General features: G+C 44.7%; 1 protein-coding gene across 2 annotated transcripts in view; it reads left to right on the top strand.

The window, feature by feature from the left end:
• Positions 1-12318, top strand: part of EGFLAM (EGF like, fibronectin type III and laminin G domains) — a 181798-nt gene that overhangs the window by 143661 nt on the left and 25819 nt on the right. For both annotated transcript variants that reach the window (XM_038535273.1, XM_038535274.1), the window contains exons 14-17: positions 401-526; positions 1883-2126; positions 5444-5555; positions 11132-11248. In XM_038535273.1, the coding sequence (XP_038391201.1) occupies positions 401-526; positions 1883-2126; positions 5444-5555; positions 11132-11248 (599 nt within the window). The remainder of the gene's footprint in view (positions 1-400; positions 527-1882; positions 2127-5443; positions 5556-11131; positions 11249-12318) is intronic.

Here is a 12318-nt window from a genome sequence, read left to right as displayed (position 1 = left end):
TAGAACGCTTTTAACAGAAATACCATATTGACGTTGGAAGAATTGAAACACATTCTTGTGGGAATGAGAGAGAGATGAATTAAAGCAGAAACAACTCATTCATCCTCGTCAGTGGTCATAAAACTCTCCAACAATTTAGTATTTGATTTATTGTGTCCACCATGTTTTAAAGATTCTGTGGCTCTTCATAAAGAACAGGCCAAAATCAAATTAAAATGAAAGGTACGTTCCACTTATCCTGAAAGCTCTTTTGCAGTTGTGCAGGGGTACAAATTAACAGGAGTGGGAACTGAACTGCATTTATTCGGAGCTCTGAGCTGTTGACATGATCAGCATCATCGCCTGATGATCGCCTGGCTCACATGATGGATCGGTTTTGTAATTCCTGTTCTGTATTTAGGGGAATGCAGCAGTGGACTCTGTGACGAAGCCTCGTGTATCAATGGTGGCACCTGCATGGCAGTCGACGCCGACTCCTACATTTGCCTCTGTCCCCTTGGATTTAAAGGGCGACACTGTGAAGATGGTGAGAAAGAAGCAAGTTGATTGCGATTTCTGTCTGCACTGTTAATTCATGTTGATGTAATTTTTTATGAATGTGCTTTTAGCAAAATCCCATACATTTTTATGGGACTAAAATTCATGCATTGCTGGGAGGCATGAGAGAATTTTTAAAAATATTTTATTTATTTATTTGAGAGAGAGAGAGCGTGCGTGTGTGCTCATGAGTGGGAGGGGCAGAGGCAGAAGGAGAAGCAGACCCCCTGCTGAGCAGGGAGCCCCAAAGTGGAGCTGGATTCCAGGACTCTGAGATCATGACCTGAGCTGAGGTCAGATGCTTAACCAACTGAGCCACCCAGGTGCCCCTCCTCTTTTAAATCAGGTTGGAATGTCTATGAGTGTCAAAGTGTCAAACCAAGCAAAGATATATTCATTTTAGGATGCTCTTGGGCCAGGCTTTGGGGGCAGCTCTTCTTGGCCCTCAAATAACCTTGGAAAGCTTCTATGTGTATGGTCTGTACCAGACTGAATTTGGAGCATTTGCAGCTCTTGCTCCTTAGAATATCTGACAGTTTCAGAGAATAGGTTGGGAGGATATACACAGAATCATTAACAAAGGGATGGGACATAAGTCATCTTGTTTCTTTGTCTTTATACTGTTCTAGTGAATTATTCCACTTCTCAATACTGTCTGCATTTGTCGCAATACATCTATATACCAACATGTGTATATATACCTGTAAACACACATACATACACAAACACATAGAATAATGGAAAGTTTTAAAGATTTAAAAGACTTTGGAAAACCATGCCGAGTTGCACATGTTTTAACTTTTCTACCAGTGATTCAAATTTGGACCTAAGACACCATCCTGGGAGAAATTTTTTTTTAATACTCTACATAATCCCAAACAAATCTCATTTTACCTAAAAGAGGGCATATGATTTCCACTAAGCCAAAGCTGTAACACACCATGTCATATTTTGTAGCCTAACATAATAAAGGTGGAACCTTGCTCGCATCACGCATCACTGCAGGTCAGTAGGGGGGCGGGGAGGTGGCCTCGGAATGTAGTCATTCAGGCTCCCGCCTTCTAGTGGCCCTGCCAGGACCTTAGAATCGGCACCCCTTGCTTCCTGCATTCCACTAGCAGTTGAGGGACAAGAGGGCTCATGGAAGATGGAAGGGAGTTTTAGGGGTCAGACCTGGAGTGCTGTATAATACTCCCACCCACATTCCACTGACCGGAATTCGGTTACACCAGCCAACCAACAGAGGGCCGCTGGGAAAGGTAGTTTAGCTCGGTGCCCAGGAGGAAGAGAGCGTGGCTATTTCTGCCATAATTAGGGATTTCTAATAACATGCTTCTTTCCTCAGCTTTCACCCTGACCGTTCCTCAATTCAGAGAGTCCCTGAGATCCTTTGCTGCAGTGCCCTGGCCCCTGGAACCCCAGCATTACCTTTCCTTTACGGAGTTTGAGATCACATTTCGGCCGGACTCGGGCGACGGCGTCCTCCTGTACAGCTATGACACAGGCAGCAAAGACTTCCTGTCCATCAGCATGGCAGGGGGCCACGTGGAGTTCCGCTTCGACTGTGGCTCTGGGACCGGTATTCTCAGGTAAGCACTAAGACCTTTAGGGGACCCCCTCACCCCAAAAGCTAAACAGCAGTCACTTTGGAAAAAACGTAACTTTGTCCTAGTAGCTTGCACCCTTCCTGTCTCCCTTCCCCAATTGTCTTTCCTGAAATTTGTCCTGGTGTTTACAGATGACGTGCTTCCTTATGGATCATGCTTTCCTCCTGGCAAGATTTCCTTTTCTCAAATAACTACTATAGCAGGTAGTGAGTCTCTGCTTCAGCCTCTGGCCAACGGGCTGGCTTCAGACGTGAGGTCACACAATGCCATCGGGAGAAACTCAATGAATTGTAATTAATCAGCCCCTGCTCAGAGCAACACTTGGTGGGCACTCAACAAATATATGATGACGAATAAAGAAGTATTAACAGAAACTGAATGAACAGAAATGTCCTTGGACATTTCCAGAGGTCCTTGGTGACCTCACTTTCCATTTTTAGTGTCCCCTTGCAGTGTTTGTTTGATGGTAACAGTTATTTAGCAAGTCTCCTACCATTCTCCATTTAAGAGAATGACAAGGAATCACCCATCGCAGAGACTCATCCCTGACCCCTATGCTCAGGAAGGCTGTGTGATGAGTAGTTTCAATAGGGTGGCAGTGAATAGGTACTTCTGAAAGTACTTGCTCATAGCTGCAGAACTGACTGCGAGTCATCAAACCTTTCCTCCTGTTATCTAGCTTGTTCTATTAATCTACTTAGCGGATCGACGGTTCCCATACAGTGTGTCACTGTTTTTATGGTTCCCTCAGAGCCTGTGGATGGTTGGTACAGATGTTCTTATTTGTTTATGCCTCTATCTCCTTACTGTCCTCCTCCCATGGTGGATCTCACCTTCAAGCCAGAGGCCCTGCCAGTTTATCTAATGCAGACACGGTCCTCGTTCCCACATTTGGCCAATTCTCTTTTGAAACTCACTACTATGTTTCACTCGATGGTGCCCCGCAGCAGGAAATGAGTTGGTGCTGGTTGTTTCAAAGGAAATTGCGGGCTGCATTCAATCATAATTCATACTGCTAGACTGTCATTTTTAGGAAGAGCATGCGGGAGAGATGTTAGGACCATACATCACCCCTTCACAGCTGGTCATTTTTCATGGCTGATGGGAAATGCCTACTGCATTAGTTTTCAACAGTTCTTTTTTTTTTTTTTTTTAATGTTTCATTTAATTTATTTATGGGAGACACATAGAGAGAGACAGAGACATAGACAGAGGGAGAAGCAGGCTCCCTGTTGGGAGCCGGATGTGGAACTTGATCCAGGACCCCGGGCAGAGCCGAAGGCAGATGCTCAACCACTGAGCCACCCAGGCACCCTAGGTTTCAACAGTTCTTAAAAAGGACAGTTCATTTTTGTCCTGTAGCTGAATTCCTGCACATCAGTGATGTGCTTCCTACCTTGGGGCACAGACAAACATTTTTGTACCTCTGGTTATGCAAAAACATCCTAGGTCTCAAGACAACTTTGGTTGGTCTTTAATTGACTCAATTTACATATGATTATGCAAAACAGTCTAAGGAATTCATGTAGAACTGTTTGTCAAATGGAGAAGGGAAGACACCTTGAATATCACCTTGTGTTTTCAGATGGCCTCCTCCTGGGTAAGGAGTGACCAGAGAGCATGAGGGGAGGGTCAGGGCTCATCATCCCTCCTCCTGGACAGATTGCCCCCTCCCCATCCCCCCAGCCTCTCATCCTGTACCTCCACAATGGCAGCTCCAACTGCAGGGTGGGGCACAGCCACAGAGGACCTTGGTGTCCAGCATTTCTCTCCTTTATAATTCTGTGCCTATTTGAGACAAGGGGTGGTTTTAATTTTTTTTTTTTTTTTTTTTTTTTAAACATGAGTTACTGTTCCCTGCCTGGCAGGAAAGCACCTGGAGGAAGGATTCTCTGTATGGGTTGTGATGAAAAGGAAGCCAGTGCTCAATGTCTAAGGGACAAAGAAAGCACCCCTGTCTCATTCCCTCTCCAGTGTAACCTGAGGACAGTGATTACCGCTGGTGTTTCAGGCGCCCCTTTGCAAGATGTTTATTTTGAAAACCATTTCAAAGACCTCGCGCTTGATGAAGAACATTCAGTGAAAGCCCAAGCCAAAGGAAGTTGTGGAATTGGCCAAATCATTTTAACTTTAGGAAGAGGATAAGGTGGTCAAATTCATTACGAGCTTGATTCAAAAATCGAGGCAATTGAAATGAGCTCGTGATGGCTGAGATCAATCTGAGCGTGCTGAGGACGGCAGGTATTGACAGAGAATGACCTCTGCAGGACAAGAACGCCACCAAGGCGCTGTTACTTATCATGAAGATGGGGATGCTGTAAGAGCGCCTCTGGTTTCTTTATTGCATATCGATTTAGCCAAGGTGATTAAATTCTAATTGCTAAGGACAAATCACAAAAGCATTTGCCAGAGCAAAAAAATCAAGTAAGGGGGTGGAGACCTTTCAATAATTGTGCCCATTGGTATTCCTGACAGTTTTCTAAAGATGATCCAGGACCAAAAAATAATTAGGAGGTTCAGTGAAGGCCAGGAACTAGACACTGTTAGAAATACAAATGCAATAATTATACTCTTCTTGCATACCTCACTATCCAAAGTAATGTGTAGAACTCCTACGGGTAACATTTAAACATCAGGCCCTTCCACCTTGAATTAATAATCAAATTTTTAAAGTGCCTTTAATCCTTTTCACAATATCATACAATATAGAATCCTCCCGCCCAATATTTTATTATGAGAAATTTCAAACCTATAGAGAAGTTGGAAGAACTATCCAGTAAACATCCTTATACCCTCTCATCTGTCATTTACAATTAATATTTTGCTATTTTTGCTTTATCACATGCCTAGTTATCCTTATATCCATCCATCTGTCCGACCATTCATCCATCCATCCATCCTATTTTTAATGCATTTCAAAAGATGCTGCAAACATCAATACACCAAAGAATCTGTGTTTTACACCATAACCCAGGTAATTTCCTCTTTTTCAAAGCTTACATGCCACTATGATCACATCTCACCCTCCTGTCATCTCTCATCTAGAAAACCAGGCTCATCTTACCCACATTTCAGCCTTGTTATAAGGAATAAATAAAATAATAATTGCAATGTTCCTACCATAAGGGAGTCCAATAAATGGAGCTAGAACTGTGTTTACTAAGCAGGAATGATTGTTTTCTTTTGACCAGATGAAACCAGGTATCTAAGGTTGGCGTCAGTTGCATCAGAGCAGATTCATGAATGTTATCCATAACGCCAATGATGCTAACCTATGTTCAGTTTCCTTCCTTCAACAGGAGTGAAGATCCCCTAACCCTAGGCCACTGGCATGAGCTGCATGTATCTCGCACAGCAAAGAATGGTATCTTACAAGTGGATAAGCAGAAGGTCGTGGAAGCAATGGCAGAGGTAAGAAGGACACACGTTAGTGTGAACTGAGTTACTGTTTTCTTCCTGTCCTGCTGGACACCTGAGGAAAGCAGCAGTATAGTGGTTAAGTACATGGTCTCTAGTGCCAGACTGGCTCCCTTAAAACCCAAGCTCCCCACTGGGCAAGTTACTTAATTTTTCCTATTTCTTCACTGTGAATGGGGTAATAAGTAGAGGACTCATAGGGTTGTTGAAAGGATTAAGTGAGCTCATACAAGTAATGCATTTAAAAAATTCCTTGCCACCCCTACCATCAATCCCTGCCTTTGTTTAAGTCAGTGTATAATGTAGTAGGTCAGGACACAGACTTGGAGGTCAGGCCAGTGGTGTGCGGATCACACATCTGACAACACAGCTCTGGGACACTTGAGTGACTCAGTTGGTTAAGTGTCTACCTTTAGCTCAGGTCATGATCTCAGAGTCCTGGAATCGAGTGCCGTGTCGGGCTCTGTGCTCAGTGGGGAATCTGCTTCTCCCTCTCACTCTGCCCCCTCTTATGCTCTCTCTCTCTCAAATAAATAAATACAATCTTTAAATTAAAAAAAGAAAGAAAGAAAAGAACACAGGTCTGATACCAGGATCCTGGGTTCCATCTAGCACCATTATTTAGCAGTAGTGTAAACTCAAATGGGTCACCTGACCTCCAAGTGTGTGTTTTCTCGTCTATAAAATGGGGATAATGGTGATGATAATAGTGCCTACTTCATAGTGACTCCATAGAGCTGTGCAAATTAGAAGAACTATATATGTAAAACACAATGGTACCTGGCATATGGTCAACACTATGTAGCTTTACTTGTTATTTGTTAAGAAAGTACTCTCGTGACCTCAAGAGCACAGAATTTCTACTCAAGTTTATAACTTTCATCCATGATTTTGTGTCTAAGGTCATGTCCAAAGCAGATAACATTTTTAAGAAGACATGAGAGAGATTTTTTTAAAATTATAACCTATTAGGATTCTTTACACACAAAAAGTTTAGTCTCCCCAAAACAGAGGGAACTTTAGATTTTCTGCTATCTTAATTCCCAACAGTCTTTGTTCTGTACATCACCAGATTTAAAGAGTACATTAATGAATGTGGGCATTCTGATAAGAAAATAGATTGGTAGGGGGCAGCCCAGGTGGCTCAGTGGTTTAGTGCTGCCTTCAGCCTAGGGTGTAATCCTGGGGATCTGGGATCGAGTCCCACATCAGGCTCCCTGCGTGGAGCCTGCTTCTCCCTCTGCCCATGTCTCTGCCTCTCTCTCTCTCTCTCTCTCTCTGTCTCTCATGAATAAATAAATAAAATCTAAAAAAAAAAGACAAAAGAAAATAGATTGATAGAAAAAAGAAAAGGAAGAAAAAGAAACTTTGTGTGAGGAAAGAGGTATTTGGTTGAAGAAGTGAAAAGGAAGAACACGTATGTCCAGAGGCCAGCATCAGGGATGGCAGTGGTGGGAGGTCTTGTCAGAACCAAGGACCTCCTCAGGATTAGAAGAATTCAAAACTGAGTTCTGCTTCAAGAGGTGAGCACCCTTCAAACCTACAAAATATTCTACATGTATTTGTGGAAAGAAAGAGGGAAGGAGAGAGGGAAGGAAGAAAAACAGGGAGGAAGGAAGGAAAGAAGGAAGGAACGAACAAATGAACGAAGGAAGGAACGAAGGAAGGAAGATGGATGAAGGAAAATGGATTTTATTTTTTATTTTTTTTAATAATTTTTTTTTAATTTATTTATGATAGTCACAAAGAGAGAGAGAGAGAGAGAGAGAGAGGCAGAGACACAGGCAGAGGGAGAAGCAGGCTCCATACACCGGAAGCCCGACGTGGGATTCGATCCCGGGACTCCAGGATCGCGCCCCGGGCCAAAGGCAGGCGCTAAACCGCTGCGCCACCCAGGGATCCCCCGGAAAATGGATTTTAAAGGGAGAACAGGAGTCACTTCTGGTATGATCCAGAAAATTCTAGGAGCCGACTTTAGTCCAAGATAGAATTAAAAGCTCACAACTATAGACTTGACTGTGTGTTGACTTAATATAAATTCAAAAAAGCATTGTATCTCCGTAGGCCTGAGCTACAAACATTGTCTAACAGGAACAGAAGTACAGAATGGGAATATTTGTAGATAGTGGGGTTAAGGCCTTTGATTATAGTAAGGAACTCTTCAGGGCATGGTATCTACCATGGGGATTTACCATGGGATTTACCATTGGGATTCTACAGTGAAGAGACAACACTAAGGTAGAGACCACACCTCAGGATTTCTATTGCTACCATATCAGAGAATGAGAATTAAACCAATACGGTAGAACCAGTGTCTCCCTGTTGGCTTTTGGAACAGACTGGAGTGCAACTCCCACGTGGAAAGCAATGGAAACATGAGGGTAAAGGTGTAGCTATTTTGGGTATGTGTGATGTGGTTTTATGTTTGTTTGGAGGCAACTCTGAGACAGGAATGGAAGGCCCCAGGCTTGACCTCAGTGACTGAGCCTTACTCACATCTTCCCCCAGGGGTTTCTGCTCCCCAGCTGCCCATACCATGGCCAGAGGCCTGGCCAACCCTCTTGGGTATAGAGCAGTGCTATTAGCAATAGTGGTCTTAGGACTTAGAGGCAGGTGGAGTGAGACAGCACTTCTGGGGGTTAACCCAGGACATAGGCCCCTAGGTGTCTGCACTAAAGCTGAACCCAACCCTGGGTCGCTAGGCTGAGAAATACCAACAGTGCAGGGTTGAGGCTATGCCAGCCTTGAAGGGATGTGTTTCTAAAGGCTCCAGAAACCCCGGACCAGTGGCTTTGCTCAGGTTTTCCAACCACTTCCAGCTAAAAAGAAGTGGCAGATCTGGACACAAAGCCTCATTTTGGTGGAGTCTGTTTGCTTTTCTCTTGCGGTTCCCCGTGGGTGGGGCAGCTGCAGCCCTGCCTCTTGTCAACAGGGGGGAGGTGGGGGAGGATCTTGATGAGCAACCAAAAGGAAGCAGCTCTCACCCCATGAGGCCTGGTCGTGTTCACCAGATATCAAACTGTAACTCAAAGGGTTTTCAAAACAGCCTGTTTCTCTGAAATCCCTTTTGACCCTGCAACCTTCCTCCTTTCCTCTTATTATCTTATCTTAACTTTTGGATAAGAACTAAGAGGAGCCCGTGATGGGTGCCTGTGGGTGTGCGGTGACAGCTCTGGCCTGGGGCAGTATTCCATGCAGCCACTAGAATTCCTCAAAGCCCTTCTTTGATGAGTGCCGCCTCCCCGCAACCCCTGTCCAGTTAAATAAGAACTCTGGAAGCTGCTTAAAAGGTTCCTGACAGAAGGCAATGCTGTCTGTATTGCAGTCAAGACCTCCTGGCCATTACCTAGCCAGACCTGGCCCCTGCGAGCGATCCCTGGGATGTTGCACCTCCCTCTCTGCCCTCTCTGTCTCCCCTTCTCTAATCTGACCTGACCCCAAATCCATTCCTGTCCCTCTCACCAATGATCTGCCTAAAACACAGATAGGGCTATTTTCTCTCTGCTTAAAACTCAGTGCCTTTTGGGTATGGGGCAAGTTTCTATGCCTGCAGGACCTGGTCCCTCCTTGCCTCTGCCCTATACCTATTATTTCCCCTCGAGCCCTGACTGGCCAGTTTCTTCAATTCTGACTCTTCCTTGACCACCTCCTCAACTCTCTGTATCTAGGGTAGGATATGGGACATCCCCACCCCTGCCCCCACCTGCCCCAAGTGCATCCAGAGTCACCTGAACAGTCCTTGCTGAGTGAATCCCATCTGCCCATGTAAGCCTCTGTAGGGCAGAGACTGGTCTTCCTTATTTCCTGTTGTTTGTCCAGCATTTAGAGCCTGGGAAACAGTTATGTCCAGTAATATTTGCTAAATTAATGACTAAATACTGCTACTATTTATTTTCTTTTTACCCTTAAGTCAGAGGAAACATGACTTAGGCTACCTCAAGAGTGGTCATCACAGAGCTCCCAAATGTCAATTTATCTCTATTTGTTATCTTAGGGCATTTTAACCTTTTGCTTACGGCTCATGTCTGAAGGAGTTTTGACATGAAATATTACACGTAGCATAGCTTGTGTCTAGCCCACGCACGAAAGTTTAAGCTGTTGAAATAACCAGTAACAGGGAAAGCCTTTGGGGGTTTTCTCAGAATTTGGAAAATAGAAGAATTTCTCTACCCATTCTTTAGTTGATAACAAGGAAGGCCTCCCACTCACCATGCCTTCCTTCTCTCTTGGCCTAAAGAGATTCCATCTTTACCACTGCTGAACATAACAATAGCTGGTCAGACAGGAATGCCGATTATGCATCCAACTGTGGGCAAAGTGCTCGGTAAGCAGGATCTCAGCCTCTAAGAGAGGCTAGACTGTGCTAAAGTCAATCACAAACAGCTCCAAAATATCAGCAGCAACAATAAGGGCTTATTTCTCACCTACATTACGTGTCCATCAATGGTCAGGTGCAGCTTCTTTTTTTTAAAGATTTTATTTATTCATTTGAGAGAGAGAGAGTGGGGCGGGGGTGCACAGGCAGAGAGGGTGAGAATCTTAAGCAGACTCCCCTGAGCAATGCAGGGCTCAATCTCACCCCCAAGATCATGACCTGAGACAAAACTGAGAGAGTTGGATGCTTAACTGACTGAGCCACCCAGGTGCCCCTGGTCAGGTGCAGCTTTAATCTGACACTGAGGCTGAAGGAACAGGGAGAGAGGAAGAGGGCACCGTGAGCCACTTTCTGGCCCTGAAAACTTCTGCGCACAAGTGATTCATTTCTCTTCTGCTCATGTTTTATTGACTGAAGCAAGTCACCTGGTCCCACTCAAGATCAACAGGTTGGGGGCACCTGGGTGGCTCAGTCTCCTTTGGCTCAAGTCATGATCTCCAGGTCCTGGGATCCAGCCCGTATCAGGCTTCCTGCTCAGTGGGGAATAGGCTCCTCTTTCTCTCTCTCTCCCCCTCTAGGCCTCCCCCACTGCTCGCTCTCTCTTTCTTAAATAAATAAATAAAATCTTTAAAATTTAAAAAAAAAAAAAAAAAAAAAGATCCACAGACTGGAGGTGATCTTCCTGCAGAGAGAGGGGTACTTCTGGGGAAGCACTGAATGATGGCGGATAGTAATGCAGTCTACCACATTCACCAGGACACATCTATGTGGTACATATTATGGTTCCCATTTTATAGATGATGAAACGGAGTCTCAGAGAGGTTAATACATTTACAAACATGCAAACCAGGTGGTAAGTGGCAATGCCAAACAATGTGAAAATCCAGCCAGCCTGTTGTGGTGGGAGTCTCTACCATTTGGTAGTCTTGACTATCTTTAAAAAAAAAAAAAGAAAGAAAAAGAAAGAAAAAGATTTTATTTATTTATTCACGAGAGACACAGAGAGAGAGAGAGCCAGAGGCATAGGCAGAGGGAGAAGCAGGCTCCCCTTGGGGAGCCTGATGTAACACTTGATCCCAGGACCCCGGGATCACGACCAGAGCCTAAGGCAGACGCTCAACCACTGAACCACCCAGATGCTCCTTAACTATCTTTTCCGAAGCTATACCATGTTTTGTTTTTAATCTGTTGCCAGGGAGGCTTCACACAGATTAGGTGCAACACGGACATCTTTATTGGCGGAGTCCCCAATTATGATGATGTGAAGAAGAACTCAGGCATCCTGAAGCCATTCACCGGGAGCATCCAGAAGGTACAGGCTTCACATTTGCATGTTTATGTGACCTTGACTACAGATGATGGAATTGCAAACTTTGTTCCGTGTAATCTGATGCATCCAAAAAAGAAGCCCTGGAGAAAGTTTTAACATTTTTTAAGATTTTCTTTTTTAATACTAACAACATAGCTTTCCAACCCCACTTTCTTATAATGTCTGCTCCTGGGCCTCTGTCCAGCAGACATTCCATGAATGCAACTCAATGGAGATGAATCTTTAGAGCAAATCCACCAAAGGATCCAGGCATCGCTGAGGGAGGGACCAGGCATCAGGTAGTTGCAGATGTTTCTACCCCAGGGAAGGAGGCGAATGGAGTCTCCTAGCAACTCTTGGCTCTGTGCTTCTCTTTGGGGTTACTTTGAAGTCTGCTCAAGTCAAGAGCCAACCCTCATTCCCATCTGCACCCCCATCCCCACCCCCACGATTTAGCAGTTGTCATTCATCAATCACATAACCAAGCTCTTAAGAGCAGACATGAAGGAATCCTTCTATAGAAGGTTCAGAAAAAATCTTTCAGCTAGTAAAAGATACAGGGCATTGACCTCACCCATATTTGTCTGTTATTCCTTCTGTTGGGGCTGCCTGTGGCCTCTCCAGTTATGATAATATATTTTGTCTGTAACAGACATGCAGGCTGACTCATCAAACCAGATTTCCAGGACCTCCAAACACAGGGAGAAAAGGGATTTGAAGAAAAGCATATTCGATTCCTGGATATTAGCATCCTCTTGTTTTCCTTTAGCAACCGATGGTGGGCAGTGGGCCACCGATCCTTTCTAGTCTTGGGACGAAGCAGGAGGGAGGCTAACATGAAGGCAGGCCAGTGAAAGGAGGTCCTGTTATGATTTGCTGCACATCCGGGCACTCTGAAGGGCCCCGTGGGGGCTCTGTCCTTCTCTCGTATCCCAGTGTGGGTCCCAGGAAAGGGGCCTAATCAATACTTGCTGACTCTAATGTGTTCCCCTTTGTTGCTGAACCACGATGTCAGTGAGCCCTTAGCTCTGCCCATTGTCTCCCATCAGTGGGGTTGGCCATGTTTAGTCATG

This window comes from Canis lupus, chromosome 4 (genome assembly GCF_011100685.1).
Source record: "Canis lupus familiaris isolate Mischka breed German Shepherd chromosome 4, alternate assembly UU_Cfam_GSD_1.0, whole genome shotgun sequence".
In the NCBI taxonomy this organism is placed as follows: domain Eukaryota; kingdom Metazoa; phylum Chordata; class Mammalia; order Carnivora; family Canidae; genus Canis; species Canis lupus.
Note: the sequence above shows the minus strand (reverse complement) of the source record. Positions and strands in the feature narration are given on the sequence as shown.